The following is a 17,761-nucleotide window of genomic DNA, read 5'->3' as shown; positions in this document are numbered from 1 at the left end:
CTGAAATTGGAGCCATTAGCTGCCTGACAGCATTTACTGTCATTTAGCAAAGAGCACTCTGTGGTGGCCCAGGGCTTTGTCACTGGCTCTACATGCAAGGTGTGCATCTCGGGACGTGGTATGTGGTCACTGGGTCAGATCTGTGCCTCTTTTTTCAGGTATTTTCTATGATTTAGACAATGGGAAGCATCTGGAAAGCTGGACACAGCTGGTGGGGGTGGCCTGTGACTTGACCAAGTGACCATCACTCTGGTCCCCGCTGATACCAGGCAACCGTTTAGGGAAGGAGGGAACCCAAGGCTGCTTTCCCTTAGTTCTGCAGCTTTATTTTGAAGCCTCAAAAAAACATTTTGGATTTTAAGGCATTGTAAACACCTGATTACTTAGCATCTCCCTTTTCTCTCCTAATCTCTCTGCCTGATGTGTTGATTTTCATTATTTTACCACAGGGTAAAATGTCTGAAAAAATATCAGCCTGCATCAGACATATTAAAAGAACAACACAAAGGTCACACTTGCCTGAGTTAAAAGAGACTGTTCTTCAGCTGTGGAAATTAATACTTCCATCACATTCTGAGCAACAAGGCTTTGAGGGAAAGGTTCCTATCCTCAGAGCAGGCTGCCTGCAGCCAGTTAAAGAGATGGAAGGCAGCTCCTTGGGGCATATGCTCAAGCCCTAAGGGGTGTTTGGAGCAGCATTTTGGTTTGCTGAACAATCCAGTCCCACAAAACACTGCTCATCACATGCAAACTCTGTGTGGCAGCAGCTCTGCCCTCTTTTTGCTGTTTGTCTGCCCATCTGAGGCTCATTTATCCTTTTTCAAATTTGATGTACATTGCTGTGGTTCACATGTGCCTCAGTGTCTCCAGTGTCCTCTTGTATTTCTTTTCCAAATTTGATGTGCATTGCTGTGGTCCACATGTGCCTCAGTGTCTCCAGTGTCCTCTTGTATTTCTTTGGAATACATCTCTTGTTTTGCTCCTGGTATCTACATTTTCCAAATGCAAAGAATGATTCTAGCATCGGGGGCAGATATGCCCAAGACCCAGTTTATCTGCTACAAACAGCTTCTCATCTGAAGGTATTGTGTGCATTAATGAAAGACTTTTTATTGCAGGAACTAAATGTTCTGACATGCCAGAAATGTCCAAGTGCTATTATGCTCCACTCAAAGGACCTCTCTTTAGGGACGGAAATGGTAATTTTATGCCCCTGCAGTGGAACCACAAGTACCGTTTCAATCCTTATCCATGATTAGCTGTTCTTTCAGGTTTCTCTGGCAGAAATGGACTTATTTTACTTAGTGAAGTGGATATTGGCTGTCCTGAATGACCAGGTTAGACATGCAGTATCAATCAGTATATTTGGCTTGACTTCACAACAACTGTGCTGGGCAGAGGGAAAGAAATTCAGATGAAATATCTAAACCCCAGTCATTCCTTGGATTCCAATTTAAGTGTCTGTATAATCAATATGTTCACAATGCACTTGTAGCCCAGCTGAGCTTTGAGAGCTGAGGGGAGTTCTGTCAATGACTTCCACGGAAGGGAGATTACTGTGTGTGAAGCAAACCCGTACAGGGGTGAGTCCTGGATAGCACAGAAAGGAGCTATGAGGTCTCTAAAGCTTGGTTGCCCACGGAAAGGTTACTGCCACGGAGTGTGGCATTTCTCTTTCCCTCTCTGCCTCCAGTTCACATAGTTTTTCTCTGCAGTGGATGTGAATGCAGCTCCAGTAGCACGATTTGACATTTCCTGAAATCCAAATCCTTTCTAGCTCTTCAGTCAAAAACCAGATCTCTGACCTTAAGCCTGCCCTAACACGCTGCCAGAAGGTGAGATACTTAGCCCTGCTGGGATGGGAAATTGCCTCTTGGATCCTCGTACCTGTGGGTTTATGATGATGCCCAGGAGTTCACCTTCTCCAGCTCAGGCACGTGGATGAAAGCAAAGTTATGCTGCAAGCACGGTTGTCTCCACACCTTAGCAGCAGCCTTTGAATGTGCTTTGATTCCATCTCCTCAGTAGCAAATGCACAGATAAAAGTGTGAAGGGATGAAAATGTGGAGGGAAATATGAGTCAAGCACAATCCCATTACGTTTCCTTCTTAAATATTATTTCATCAACCAGACAGAAATAACTTGACAGCTACAGAGAGCAGCACTTAACATTTGCATAACACCACGCTCTCTCCAGGCAACCTGGCCTACCTTGCATTTTTGTTTTTTTTCAGCCTGCTGTTCATACAGAAAGGTATTTTTGTGGCCAACCAAGTCATTTTAGGTGTTGCCCAAGCGGTTTTTTTTTCTCCCTTTGACATTACTTCTGCAAGATGTCTGACAGCAGGTCTCCAGCCTCAGTCTGCACGTTTGAACTTTTGTATTCATGTGCACAAGTCTTAAACACCTCTGAAAATATGGAGAGCTGGAGCTTTGCACGTCATGGTAGATTAATCTGAGCACTAGGAAAGTAGATTGGCAGGAAGTAAACACAAATTTTGATGTTTATCTGAGGCCTTGTTTGAGACACGCACCACCCTAGACACTTCTGAAGGGAATTACATCAGACATCCCAAGGCCCATCATCTGTTCTCTGAACAATAAGATTCCTGTGTTGAAAAGAAGTGTTACTTGAAATGCAAAAGAAGAGAAATGTTTGAGGAGGAGGGTGACTCAGATTCTGGTGACAGGCCTTAATTCACCTTCTGGCTATTAACTGAAAATCTTTCCCTAGTACAGTGTATACTCATGTTTAAATACAAATCATTGATCACTATAGCAACCCCTTTATCACATGAAGCACATTCTAGCTCTGAGATAAAAAAGCACTTTTGAACAGAAATGCACACGCCCACTCAGCAAAAGGTAAGGTGAGCATCCATGTTTTTATCTTGTTTTATCAAGATGATTTTTGTTTTAAAAGTAGGTAAAAGATTGTGTGTGGATTGGTCTGCACATGTTGTGCTTGTTTATTTTGAATTTTTATTCTGAATGTATTAGTATCCAAACAGAACAGAAGGAACAGATGCTTCTCTTGGGAGATTTAAAAAGGGTATGAAGAGTCGGTATGTATTTAATCAGACTGTTTTTCTCCATTATCATTGCCTTAGCTGTAGGAAAAGTATTGAAATATAGGGTAGCATCTAGAAATGGAATTTCAATTTTGCAAGAAATTCTGATATGGTGATTTCCTCTCCCATCAAACTGAACCACAGTGCTTAATTTTTTTAATTTATAGCAGAACAAAATATCTAAAAAGTTAGCAGGTTTGGTTGAATTGTTTGATTTTGCTAATGCAAAAAATATGTCTTGACAAAAAATTCCAATGTACGTTCAAAGTAACATTGCAAGTTGGTAAAAACATTGAAGTTGGTCAAACTTACTTACATAAGTAAGTTGGTCAAAACATTTTGTTAATGCCTCAAAATTTACATGAATGAAATGTAAAAAAACCTTTGTTGAGGTTTTCCTTATGAGGAATGTTTTCCAAATCAACTGTCTCCTGCAAAACATTTAGATATTGATGAAACTTTTTGTTGGAAATGTTTCAACAAGTGCTATTGCTTTCTAGAGTGTATGGGGAATATTACACAAAATCAGGCAATTAACAATAATTGCCCTTTCAAGAAACAGTGGGGTCTTTATTTTGCACAGGAACTGCCTACACTTGCAGGCACGAGGAAGAACAACCTTTTTTAAATGGAGTTCAGATCACAGAGACAGTTGAACTCCAGTGGAGGTGTTATTTCTTCCTTCTCTTTGCAGGAACATAATGAAGTGAACAGTGTACCAGCTCATCATGGCACTCATGAGCCCATCTGCAAATGTGGTGATCTAGATGTCATCTTCAACTATAAACCCTTGAGTCAAAAGCTGGTGGTTACTATCTTGGAGGCCAGGGACATCCCAGACAAAGACCGCAGCGGTGTGAACACCTGGCAAGTGCACACAGTTCTGATGCCAGGCAAGAAACAGAGGGGTAAAACGAGCGTTCAGAGAGGACCCATCCCCATCTTCAAGGACAAAATTGCCTTCAGTAAGCTGGAACCACAGGAGTTAAGCAGCCACGCCGTTCGCTTCCGCCTCTACGCGGTGCACAAGATGATTGCAGAGAAGATGATGGGAGAGCAGCTGTTCTACCTGAGCAACATCAGCCAGGAAGAGGAAGTGAAGGTGACACTGGTCCTGGAGCCCAGAAGTAACCTGAGTGTAAGTTTGGTGAAAGACATACGGGATCCATAAAATTGTTTGTCTGGTGAGCGGGGACCAGCCTTACCTGACGTCTGTCATTCAGGGCTGTTAGCATGTGACTGGTGGATCTGTCCTGCTATCACTTAAAAAGTTATCAGTAAGGGGAAGCACAGGATATTTGTTCCCTATGCAAAGCTGTGCTTTATTAACAACAGATCAGCTAGCAAGCTGACACCAAACCATGTGTATGTACTACATCTACACGAATCATCACATGCTGTGCCATTCAGAAATAGTAGGTTGATCCAGGAACCACCAAGGCTAATTATGTCTTAATTTCAATAAGGACAGTGATTCTTGTGCACCATTGTGTTGGTGGACCTGTACTACTGCCAGTGCAGGAGCTACCTCATTTGGCCCTAGCTATTAGCTTGTATATCTCCACATGGTGCAGTTTCCATGTTGCCAGAAATGCTTAGTAATGTTCCTTTACATGACAGATGGAATTGGAGAGGTGGGTCACGGGAAGAGGAACTGGCTGTGCTGCTTCCTAATTTTCCAAGCACATCACAGTTGTATCCAGCTCTGGCTATGCCAATCAATTTGTGTAGAAGAGCTCTGTCATGATTCATTGTCTACAAAAAGCTCAGTGAGAGGCTGTGCACACAAAATGAATAAAACATCGAACTCCAGGTGAAGAGGGAATAGAGAGCATTGTGGGAGCAAGGAAAGAAAGTAAGAAAATGTACAGACCAAAAAACCCCAAACTGCAAACTGTATTCCATCCAAAAGCCATTATGAAGATTGACTGAGCATTAATGTAGTAGGATGTTTGGTTATCTCAGAGGCTTTGATTTACAGTAGTGATAACACATTATGCAGAGTTCCTCATCTTTAAAGAGAAAGTTCAGAGATGTGTTTTTGTAAAAGTGACGCTCTGATTCTCCTGGTGCCCCAGCATAATTAATTCTTAGTTATTGTAATTTCTTAAGAGAGCTGTTACCAAATGAGACTAGAAGATATAAATTGGGGGAGGGTGGTGGTGAATGTCCTGATGATTCTCTTGGTGCTCTTTCCCTGCAGAGTGCAGATTCTCAGCTTAGTCTGTCAGCAATCTCTCACAGTGATAGCGCTTCTTCAACACAGTCCCTGTCGCATGGAGGGGTGCCAGAGCTGCTCGTGGGATTGTCATACAATGCCACTACGGGGCGGCTGTCGGTGGAGATGATCAAAGGCAGTCATTTCCGAAACCTCGCAATTAATAGGCCACCTGGTAAGTACTCTCGCTGCTATTAAATAACACCATTGAGTCAAAATTTGCTTTTTATTTTCTTCCTCGAGATATTCAATTATGCCTTTTCTGAGCCGGGTTTCCTTGCAGAGCACCTGATGAAAAATTAAAAGCCTTTATTTCAGATGCGTGTGTTGGTAAATGTTACAGGGTAATTGGAGGCAATCATATGAAGACACAGCTGATGGGATGGTAATACCTGAATGTCTGTTTTATTGCATATACCTTTACAACATCTGATTAAGGCAAAAGTGTCATTATACCCAAAGCACAGGGTAATTCTCAGCAGATCCATAAAAAGAAAGAAGCACTTTCCAAGTGTTTATATGTTACCATGTGACCCACAGGGGCCCTGCCTCGTGCCATTAAGTGTTTCCCAGGGCTATACTTTGTTTAGTCCCCTTGCTGTGCTGCTGAGCGCTGGGTGACCTGGTGCTTTGGGCCCCTTGGGGATCCTCCTGCTGTGAATTCTCGGCTGCTGCACAAGAAAATCTTCTGCAGAAGGAAAATTGGAAAGTTGTCACAACAGGGTCACAATAGTTGAGTTCCTTTCCTCCAGTCCTACAGGAAAAAATGGAAATTGCCTTACAGTAGGTTTAGTTAGTGCCTGAGCTGTAGTTAGTCCTTGACATGGATAGTGCTGCTGTCCATGATATAGATGGAGTCACAAAGCCATAGCACCTGGTCTTATCTGCTTTGCCACTGGGATGCCTCATTCAGGGGTTGAATGGCAGCACTGTATTCATCCTGTGTTGTCCTTTTGCCTCCTGTCTGACACCAGCAACTGATGGCAATGTGAAATAATGTGTGTTTTTTGTTTGTCTGTTGGTGTGTTTGCTTTTCGTGATGTTTGCCTACTTGTCAAAGATAATAACCTTTGACGGTTCCTTGCCTTCGCTGGATTTGACATAATATCTGTAGCTGCAAAATGCTAAGATTGCTTTTGCAAGATACTCTGCTCTTTGGCCCAGATCTAGCAAAATATTTATGCAATATTTCAGTGTATGGATGTGAAAACTCAAGTTTCTACTACACTATACTGGAGTATATTACAAAAATAATGTGTCATCAGTTAGTCCCTCGAGAATTAAGGGCAAGCCTGTGCAACAGTAAAACACCTGACCCCAGTCTGTGTAGTCCTAGCTCATCTTTTATTGTCTGTAGTAACATAGGTCTCTATGTGAGTTACTTAAAGGCATGTTCTTGTTAACATTTACATGTTTTATTAAAAACATTTTGTGTTTGTTGATGACAAAAGAACAGAAGCAGGATATGGGCAAAGGAGGCATTCCTTGAGGGACTTTTTATTTTAAATTCTGACTGGATTTTCCATTTCTATGTTTGGGGGGCTTCAGATAAATCTAATTTATTCTGTTTGATAAGATGGGCAAAGTCTTCTGTCAACCAAACTAACAGTCCATAGCAGTTCTTTCATATTTGCTGTTAAGACTATCTTGAGTTGTTTCTTCACATCCTTTCTGTATCCAAAAGAACTTTAACATTGTCAGACCAGTGTCTCTCAGTGTTAGATCAGCTTTTAGGTGAAACACAGAGATCCATAAATGATTATAGGCAAATTCTGAACCTATCACAATATGCTGCTTTTATTCCAAGTTGCATTGTTGCATCTGCTTTCTGAATTGTTCTTCTGTGCCTACAAAGTTCCCAGCGGTGTGGTGAGAAAAGGAAAACCCAGTGAAGTAGAAACTGAAGGAAATTAAAAAGAAGGAAGAAAACCAGCACTTGTGTCAGATGCTGGAGCAGCATTTCACTGATAACTCCTCAGGCACTGTGGGGGACTGCTGTGAGGTCCGATCGTTACTGTCTGAAACATGCTGGTGGCTGAATGAGATGCTCAATAAGTCCTTCAAGAGGTGAAAACTAAAGCTGGTATCCCGCTTTCTGGAGGGTGAGGAAAGAGCCCTTGCATTTTCTTAAATAGGTCCTATTTGTGGTTCTGTTGTTTGAGGCTCAGAGGGAGTGATTTCTGTAAAGTATCATGGAAATTTCAGATATAATAGTGCTTTGGGGCACTTAAATACCGAGCCCAAACTGCTATTCAGGGCAGCCATTTATGGTAAGACCAGGAGAAGGCAATGGACAGAATCCATCTCTATTCCCAGCCCTGCAAGCACAGACTCTACACAGGACCCATATGTAGTCCTGTTGCAGCCCAGTGGCTTTAGTACTGGCTGCTGCTGCCAGCTGCAGCTGTGGAGAATGGCAGGAGGGTCTTGAATAACAGCAAAGTCTCCAGCTGTGTTTTTTGCCCATCTTTATCCTCTTCTCTGCCAGCTGTACTCTTATAGCATGCATGCTTCCTTCTTGACATCCTGGCACAGGGATTTCACTGTGAGCAGGAGAAGGAACTGGACTGGGGCATTGGTGATTTTAGGTGTTAAAGGCTGCAGAGGCTGAAAGAGTTGGTTTCCTGGAGAAGAAAAGGAGGGTAGTGCATGTTTCAGTTTTTCCTGGGCACATCATCTCCTTCACCTTTAAACTGAGTCAGGTAAATATCAAAGTCATGGGTGCTTACATGAGTAATAACCAGGTTAGAAAACAGTTGGACATCTTACAGAAACTTAAATCTGTGTCTTCTCTTTGGGTCACATTTGTGCGATTTAAGGATAGTTTGGGCAAGGATAAGTGTCCAGGTATTGTTCTGGGTAACATGCTGAGTTACAGGCCTAAGCCTACAATCCCTGATCACATAAATAGATCCATTATAATTCAGAGCACTTAAGAGCACTCAAGAGTATGGCTGCAGCATCAGACCGTAAATTATCTGTGTGCCAAAAAGCCTCATGCAGGAAAGCATCTACAGTTTTGTCAGATGTGGACACTGTTGGTATTTTAGTGCTAATGGCTTGTGTGCTGTGCACCTCATTCTATTTGGTTCTTGTAAAAAAAACATTAACCTGTGCTAACATTTTGTAGGAGTTCATATTTTGTTCTGTGGTCTTGTATCTTCTTAGAACAAAACGCAGCATGTTCTCTTAAAGGGTGTTTATTATAAAAAATGTAACAAGAGAAGCCTACACCACTGTCAGAGACATCTTTAAAAATTTATAACCAGTTACATACTATGTGCATGGTTGTAATACCTTGGGATCACAGTGATGGAACAGGAATCATTTGAACTAGTCAGTGTATAAACACAAAACAGAGAGATGCCTGCCCATGTGATGTTAAACCTTCATCTGCTGCTCTGCTGGGTGCAGCTCTCTCTCCTCTAATCCAGCCTTCCCTCTTTTCCCTTCTACATTTCTTTTGGGGTTTATGTCTGTGTGTAACGCAATTTGAGAAGAACTATTGTAAAGTTATTCCCTCGCCTAAGAAAAGTCCTCCAAGGTTTTCAACAGCTGCAGAATTAATCACACATTATAATTACATCCGTACATGATCATTATTATACCAGCAGCATATTAACCCCATTAAACAAATACAATAGCATTAATGCTGGAAAAGACAGGAGGGAGAGAACAAGCTATCAGGATTTCTATTGGTAACAGGAGAAAGTTCTTCTTGAATTAAAGACTTTTCTGAAAACAAACATTTACCTGAGCCACAGGTAACGATATCCAAGAAACGCAGAAAATGCTCCCACAGAAAATTTAGGGTTCTTACATTAGGATCTGCATTGCTCTGGTATCAGGGTGCTTGAAAGGCATTAGTGGATTTTATTTTATCAGATTATTTGTGAGAGAAGTAAAGTTATTAACCGTGTTACATTCCTGGAGAACTAAGGCACAGGTTAATTCCTTTAATTACTCCAAATCAGACCAAGAAGCTGAATAAAAAAAATTAACTTTTAACCTACATATCTTGCTCTGAACAAGGAACTTGCTTGAGCTCCTAAAGCTTTGTGATTCATGCTTCCATGTCATTGGTAATAGAAGGGGGACCTTACCAGGGCAAGATGGGGTGGATTCAGTCCTCCAGAGAGCTTGGTTAACAGAGCTGGGATTTTCTGGGAAGCTTCTTGCTGCCAAGTGCTTGCCAGTCAGTCACAGTAAAATTGTAGGAAAGTCACTTCTCCTTCTGCACCTTCTTTTTGCCCTTCCTTGAACAGCTAAAATAAGCTTACAATAAGAACAGCTGAGAAAGCTTTGTTCTGGGTGAGAAAGATGAGGCCAGATGCAAGTAGCCCCAGAAGGATGTCTTAGTAATGAGCAGCCAGGCAGTGAGGCAGAAGATGAAGTGTGGATGAGTGTAAAGTATTGCATGGGAGCACATGTGGAATTCAAACTTAATCTGGATGGGCTCAATATTTCACTTAGGAGTGAAATATTAGTCTTACAGTAAATAGCTCTAGGAAAATGTCAATTCAAGGATCAGCAACAGCAGTGAAAAAAACCCAAAACAAATGTGGACAAAATGAAAAATTGATATTTTATTGTAAATACGCAGTCAGTGGTCTAATGAATACTGTGTACAGTTCTGGCTCCCTCTGTTTAAATAGAATATGGTAGAACTGAAAAGATGTGATGAGGAGTGTTGGAGACAATCAGGGGTATGGGAACAGCTTCCAACGAGCTGTAGCTGAATAGACTGTGCCTCCTACGGTGTTACAACAAAGGGAGATGGGGGAAGATTTCACAGAGGTCTACAAGTGTCATTGAGAAAGTGAATTGACAACACTTACTCATTGTCTTCTCCTGATACAAAACCAAAGGATCATAAAAGGAAGCGAGGAGGTAGTGGGTTCTGAAGAGGAGACAGCTCTTCACCTACGCTGTTGAATTCCTCACTACAGAACGTCATGGATGGTAGAAATCTACTTGAGTTCTGTGCAACACAGGAGAAGTTCTCAAAGTTCCACAGAGGATCACTAAATACAAAGACACTGCCTCTGACTGAGGAAGTTCTTGAGTCACAAATTGCTGGATACTGGGGGAGTATTTGGGAGGGAACCAGCATATGCCGTATTTTTATAGCTTTACTAAGGTGTGTGTGCTGGGGTACTGTTGGCTGGATGAACTGTCTGGGCACAGCTCTTCCCACCACATGTGAGACCTGATTAGGCTTAGAAAGACAATGTCGGAACAATGGACTTCCAAGGAGCAATTGTAAGATTTTTGTGGGGGATATTCTATGATAATTAGACATCCAATGATAGCACATGGTTATCTAGTAATGTTTTCAATAGCTTTATATTTATAAAAGGTATATGAAAAGTATAATCTGTTACAGGGCATAAAAATGAAGATATTTCTGAATCAAAGGAGTGCATTTGAAGTGGATGTATGGCAGTGCTCTCCCACTCCCATAGCTGTAAACAAGAAAAAAAACCAGTTTTTTCCCCCCTCCTAAAACAAACAGAAGAAAAAACCATTGCTACCGGAGTAGAACTCTCCTCATTCCAAGTTTCAGCTGGAGCTGAATGTTAAGTGCAAATCTGCAGTGACTTTACAGAGCAGTGTTTGCAGGAGATCTGATGACAGGATGTGTAATAAAGCCATGCCTGTGGGCACCGCTGCTGGAGGTGACAAAAGCCAGGCTTAAGCATCCTTACATCATGCCCCTACCATTGCCATTGCTGTTGTTGAGGTGTGTAACCATGCTCTTAGAGTTCTCCATCTCCTCTCTGAGGCAGCAGCAATGCATAAATGTGGAAAGTTTTGAAATGCCCTTGTTAGAGGAGAGTCACCTTGTGCATCTGGAGAGATGATTGCGTTCTCTTTCAGCTGGGTCAGCCTGCACTAAAGCTGCACCTCCTCAGGGCTGGGTAGTGCAGGCAGATGGTAAGCTGGCTCTGTAGCCTAACAGGTGTCCCAGGTGAGGGCTGGTGTTGTAAAATGGGGTGGACATGGGGTGTTGAGGCAGCAGAGAAGGATCACAGAGGAACTGAGCTCCGAGGGGGAGGATGTTGAGGTGCTGGAACAGGTCCAGAGAAGAGCAACAAGGCTGGTGAAGGGACTCGAGCACAAGTCCTGTGAGGAGAGGCTGAGGGAACTGGGATTGTTCAGCCTGGAGAAGAGGAGGCTCAGGGGAGACCTCATCACTCTCTACAACTCCCTGAAAGGAGGTTGTAGCCATGTGGGGGTTGGTCTCTTCTCCCAGGCAGCTCTCAGTAAGACAAGAGGGCATGGTCTTAAGCTGTGCCAGGGAAGGTTTAGGTTAGATATTAGGAAGAAATTCGTTACAGAAAGGGTAATCAGGCATTGGAATGGGCTGCCCAGGGAAGGTTTTTAAGATAAGACTGGATGTGGCATTTAGTGCCATGGTCTGGTAACCACAGCAGTAGTGGATCAAGGGTTGGACTTGAGGATCTCGGAGGTCCCTTCCAACCTAGCAGATTCTATGATTCTGTGATTCTAAGGTGTCTCTGGAAACAGCTTTCTTTCCTGAGAGACCTGGACCTTGCTTTCAGGGAACCCTCATCTCCTGCCCCTCTTGCATGTCACTGCTGCTGGCAATTCCCTCCCTCAGGCCAAGAATCGCTTCCAGGGAGCAGTGCATTCCTTTCTGCTGCATTTTAAATTAGAGGTGCTGCTGGTCTGTTCTCTGATGACTCACATGTTGTGAAGGTTGCCAGATTCCAGCCTCTCCCTTGTGTGAGAGCTGTAAGCCCCAGGAGAGGAGACTTGAGCAGCAGAGACTTGGTGGAATAGGGGAAGGAAAGCTGGCTTCTCAGCAACATAGTAGGCAGTTCTCAGCTCTTGTATGATTTATAGAGTAGGCCACAAGCTGCCTAAAATCCAGACTTTCACAATGTGGGGTTGGGATCAAAAGCTTGGGTCTAATTCTTCTCCCTGCTCTTTTACTGATCCAGCTGCAGTGAGCCCAGTTCAGAGTATTTCTGCCCCACTGCTGGTTTAATGGGGAGGTAAAGCCAGGACTAATGGTCTTCTGGGTCTCAAACTGAGACCTGGCATGGAGCTGCCAGTACAGAGTAGCACAGAGTTGAGCTCTGGGGCTGCTTCGCCGCGCGGTGCTGCCGTTTATTATGTAGGCTGGGAGCGTGGGCACGCCAGCTGGGGGAAATTAAGCTCCAGGCCCAAGGCTTTATTCTGCTGCGGCTGTTATTAGTCTGGATTGCAGCATGCTGACATGGTTATACTGCTTTTGGAAATGAGCTAGCTTGCCTGGAGCGCGGGTGGGAAAGTCCATGTGGCACCGTGGGGTACCCTGCAGTCCACAGACGTGAGGGGTCAGGAGTCTTTGGTTGTTTATTTCCTTTCTAAATATAAATTCAAGCAGGGGTGTTAGATGCTTTTGTATTGGCAGTGTTTTTGCTCACAGGTCAGCTTTATTAATAATGGTAGTGCTTAGGGTAAATGAAAGCAGAATGCATGCTATGGTCCCTGCTCCAAAAGCGGGAATGCATAAATTAGAGCTGATTATTCCCCTGAGTTGTCATTATCAGTTAGTTCCCTGAGAAGGATCATGACAGAAATGGGTCATTAGAAGAATCGTGGATAAAGTGATTGCCTTTGCAGATGAGCTCTCAAGAGGTGTTTTATGGTTGGGGCAGTGTTGATAGAGACAGAGCAGTCTGCACAAGGAGAGATTTGCCCAGACCTCTGGAGCAAGATGATGCAGTGCTAGCCCGAAATGTGTCTGGCTCCTTGCAACATTCCTTGATTTAGCTCTTTTCACTCCGGTATTAAATGCAGAGGTGTTGATATTTTATGTATACGTGAACATTGTTCAATCTACTCATACCAGAGATGAAAGATAAGTTTAGGGTGAAAATGATTTGCAGCAAGAACTTCTGTTCCAAAACCTGCATGGAAGGGAGAGTCTGGTAGATGCAGTGCTAAAATTGGTCTTGGCAAAATTAGACTTCGTTCTTGAATCTTCACAGACTTTTGTGTAACCAGGGGCAAGCTGCAGTCTCAGACTCTCCCAGATATTAAGAGGTCTTGCTCTTCTTCATGTCAGTGAGATGGGTGCCCAAATGGGTGAGCACTTAGGCATTTTAAAGAATGTGAGCCCTAATCTCTTTTCTCCCTTTGTGCTTGACAGAGGTGGCATGAAAATAAACACTTTGAAGAGTGTAGAGTGCTGAGACACCACTGTAATGAGGCCATTACTGAATCTGAGCATGTAATTAGATGGAAAATGTTTGCCTTCATAATGAATAGATGCTCTTACACATACATTCCTCAGTAAATTGTCAAGTTCATCCTTTCTGTAGTTTCAATAATTTCACTGTGTATCTGGGGATGGATTTTCTTTGGCAAAGTCAACAGGAGGGGAGAGAGGACCAGACTGGACCACAAGGAGGACTAGGAAATGTTTTCTGATGAGACTCCTAAAAAGATGCTGCAAGGAGTGCAATGCAGAAAGGGCAAACTACAATCTTTAAATGTAGTTAGTGAAGCAGAATAACAGCTCAGTCTCATATGTACCAACTCTGCAAAGCAAATTTCAGATGCTAAATATATGATACACACCTACTCTTTTATTTCTGTTCGGGCAATCTTGATTCTTTTGCCTAGTAAAATACACTCAGTGGAATAAATTTTAGGAGAATTAGCGGCCTGATTTAGTTGTCACTTGCACTGGTTTTGTGCCTGTGCTTTCATGGGCATGAATAGGGCTCCTGATATTATCTCTATGCTGAGCACAGTCTCCTTCCAGCCCTCACGTCCCTGCCTGATCCAGACGATACGTGCAGGGTCTCCACCACCCTTGGTACTGTACAGGCAGGGTCTTGGTGCAGAAGTATGTAGAAAAATCTGATGTGTATTAAAGAAAAAGCCACATTTTCTGACTTTGGTTTAAGTCATTGCTGGTATACTGCTCAGTTTTCTTCAAAGCCAGCTATATTACCCCACACGTGCAAAAGCTGAGGCCTCAGTCGGGGATGTAACATCCTAGTAAGAAACTCCTCCATTCATAGCCTCGAGGATTAAGCAGGGCATCCTGAAACAGTATCCTATGGGGCTCTTTAGCTGTGGCACTTGCTTTAGTGTTAAAAACTAAATCATCTCTAATGGCAGCACTGCCTACTAGATCGATGCTGAATTATGCCATATGCTTCTTTGATTATAAATGGGTTGACTCCTTTGGGGGCTGTTCAAATGAGTGTGCTGCAGTTAGGTGTGATGAATCCCACCTGAGCCGCCAGTACTGGTGAAACACAGAAGGAGGGATGATATGAAGGTATACTAGGAGTGAGATCTAGACCTCAGTCCCGTCCCTGTCTTCTTACAAGAGATACAGGCATGTGTGGGTGACCTTTCCCTCAAGTAACACGGGAAAATAATCTAAAAAAGTTCTTTATTTGCTGTTGGTTATGAGGTACATTGCCATGCTCAGGTGGGATAGCAGTGAGGGTGTTGGTAGCAGTTCTTGGCTGCATACAGCTTCTCCACTCTGCCCATTCCCTGCCCCAGCATAGGCAGGGAAACATACCCAGGAACTGCCAAGGGGTCCAGGGGCAGGATCATTCCAGTGCTGCTCCATGCCCCAGCTCTGCCCTTCCTGTTCCCACCTCCTACTGTGAGCCCAATCAAATGGCCTCAACTAAGCAGTTTTCAGAGGGTAGAGGGAAAAGCAATGTGACACCAAGGACATATCCAGAGAATAATGGAAGAACTGGGCCAGGAGCAAAGAGAGGGGGTCTCATCTCTGTGAATTCTTAGGCTCAGCACTCACTTCTCTTCCAGCAGAAGTGAGATACTTCATCTTTCTGCCTGTAAATGGGATTGGTTTGGAAAATACACTAAAATTATGTGAAGATGTGAGCTTTTAATTTGAAAGAAAGAAAAATTTTAAAGTTCAAACAGGGAACTGTACTAGTTAGTTGTTTGTTTATATTTAAAAATTAGCCTGGTGGAGATTTTTTACTGTTTGGAAATCCCCTTCTCAGAAGAAGAGGATGAATACATAAAAAAATCCCCATCTATAAAACCTCTTCTCCTCACTTATCTTTATTTCCAGGGAGTTCCTTGCAGCCTAGACCAGCAGCCAGGACTCACACATGAGGAATGCTTCAGTGCACGTTGTGGTTTGTCAGTCCAAAACAAAGTGACATCTCTACAAACACTGCAAGAGTTGTGTCTGGTAGTTGTCTTGCAGTGTTCCACATTGAGTTGAGGTAGAAGAGAGAGTCCTCTCTTGGGCTTTGTGCTTCTGATGGATCTGAAGTTGTTACAGATTTCAGTCCCTCAGCACCACCAACACTGAATAGTAAGGTGGAAATTAGTCCACCTCTTAATAAAGCTTTTTTTTTGCCCTTTTTTTTTTTTCCTTTCCAGATACCATCAGGAAATTAAATCAAAGCTCTGCTTTTCTGTGCAACAAGTAGGTCTTTGTTGGCAAGATCTAATTCATGGCCAGTGTTACGCTGGGAGCCAAGCTGGCCCCCCAGCTAATGACTGGGCTGAACTTTCCCCGCAGTAACTCGATAGCTGTACAGCTGTGCAGGCTCACAATTTGCTCCTTGATTGTCAGTCTCCTGACAGCTTTTTCAGTGGAACAGTTTGAGAGGAGTGGAAAGCCCTGCTTTGGAGACATAGAAGTGTTTTCACACCTGAAGTGTAATTTCACACCTTGTATTGCTCAGTAGATAAGTGCGTAAAATAGCACATCAAATGGGAACAGAAGAGGATAGAAATGCTGTAGACAAGAGACGGAGGCTTGTTATTTATTTCCTATCTTCAGCACACTCTGAAATAATACTCACTTGCAGGAACCCAGGCACAGATTACGAAGGGGTTAGCAGAGGACTTGTCTAGCCAAGCAATCTGTCACTGTCACGTGCAGAGCAAGGTGAAAACTTACACTGAGCTGGATCTGTGGAGCATTGGGAGCTCTGAGACCACAATATTAACAAGCACATAACAGAGGTGAACTAATTAATACAGGAGGCAGCAAGAGTTTAAAGAACAGATGTACAGGAACACTGAATTGGACCATTCCTTCCTAGGCATGTTTACTCCTTGTATTGATTTAGATAGTGAATAAAATTGACCCTGAGTCCACCAAAAATTTAATATGAGAATTTGAAAAAAACTTGAAATTATCATGGGAGATAAATCATTCCACTGTGTATGCAGGTTTCTTTTCCCTGTCTTTCAAGATCCTTTTGCTTGGTATCTCAAACAATAGGTCACAGAGGCATTCTTCCAAAAGAGAATGGTGGAGAGACAAAGGCAGTCAAAGAAAACCTGGGTAAGAGAGCCCAAATGAAGCTTGATTGTGAGGGAGAGGAAGGGAAGATGGAAACACACCATTTGATGTGGAGAATCCATAGAGATGCTCATAGTTTCAGTTAATCATAGACAGGTTTGTTAGGAGTGGATACCAGGTACCCTGCTCTTTCCAAGAGAGTAGGGCTGAAACACACATCAGTTTCCTTTTCTCCACAGCTTAATATGAGAAAATCCAAGAGGTGCTTTCATCTGCTGCTTCTCATCCCATGGATTTTACCAAGGAGAGATGTCCAGCCCTCATCTGTTATTCACTGCAGACAAAGCTGCTCTACTTGGAGGGGTTTTGGGTGTTTTTTGACCACTTGGGTCTGTTACCTGTGCCAGAGGTATTGTCTCCTCTTTTATTCTGTCCTAGATACCTATGGAAAGCTCTGCCTGCGCAACTCTGTGGGTCAAGAGATGTCTCGCTGCAAGACCTCCATCCGCCGAGGACAACCCAACCCTGTCTACAAGGAGACCTTCATCTTCCAGGTTGCCCTCTTCCAGCTCTCTGATGTCACCCTGATGATCTCCATATACAACAGGCGCAGCATGAAGCGCAAGGAGATGATCGGCTGGATTTCCATGGGTCAGAACAGCAGCGGAGAGGAGGAGCAAAGCCACTGGCAGGAAATGAAGGAATTGCAGGGGACGCAGGTCTGCAGGTGGCACACGCTGCTGGAGTCCTAGTGGTTACCAGGGCAACTTGCAGATCCTGGGACAAAGGGCTGTCTTACCTTGTTCTCAGCCAGCAGAAAACAGCTATCCCGTGGCAAGCACTGTGCTCTGACGGGGCATGTGTGCTTTAACCTGGCTGCTTGGTGTCAGCAGTCATGGGTATTAAAGGTGGCAAGGCCTGGGAAGCACATTTAGTTCTTGCCTTTCCAGGTTGTCCTGCATTTTCTACATCCATATAATTAACCCTGGTGAGAAGCACTGGGAATACCTACAAAATCCTTTCCTTGGTCGTTGTCTTGCTGATTTTGTCATAGGCTTAATCATCACAGGCTGATTCTGATGCTGTTTTCTTCTGGGTTAAACTCTCTCTTCTCTCCCTCCCCTTATTTATATTAATGAAGTTTGCAAATATTCTTCACACGCAGATAGCTCACAGAAAGGCTAACCTGCATGC

At 43.3% G+C, this 17,761-nt stretch overlaps 1 protein-coding gene across 1 annotated transcript in view; it reads left to right on the top strand.

The window, feature by feature from the left end:
* Nucleotides 1–17,549, top strand: part of SYT16 (synaptotagmin 16) — a 38,836-nt gene extending 21,287 nt beyond the window's left edge. The window contains exons 3-5 of the mRNA XM_018082266.1: nucleotides 3,766–4,209; nucleotides 5,275–5,464; nucleotides 17,006–17,549. Of these exons, the coding sequence (XP_017937755.1) occupies nucleotides 3,766–4,209; nucleotides 5,275–5,464; nucleotides 17,006–17,319 (948 nt within the window). The 3' untranslated portion in view covers nucleotides 17,320–17,549. The remainder of the gene's footprint in view (nucleotides 1–3,765; nucleotides 4,210–5,274; nucleotides 5,465–17,005) is intronic.
* Nucleotides 17,550–17,761: the final 212 nt, after the last annotated feature.

Source organism: Manacus vitellinus, unplaced genomic scaffold (genome assembly GCF_001715985.3).
Source record: "Manacus vitellinus isolate BGI_N305 unplaced genomic scaffold, ASM171598v3 scaffold_6_pilon, whole genome shotgun sequence".
Classification (NCBI taxonomy): domain Eukaryota; kingdom Metazoa; phylum Chordata; class Aves; order Passeriformes; family Pipridae; genus Manacus; species Manacus vitellinus.
This window is presented reverse-complemented; position numbering and strand designations above follow the sequence as displayed.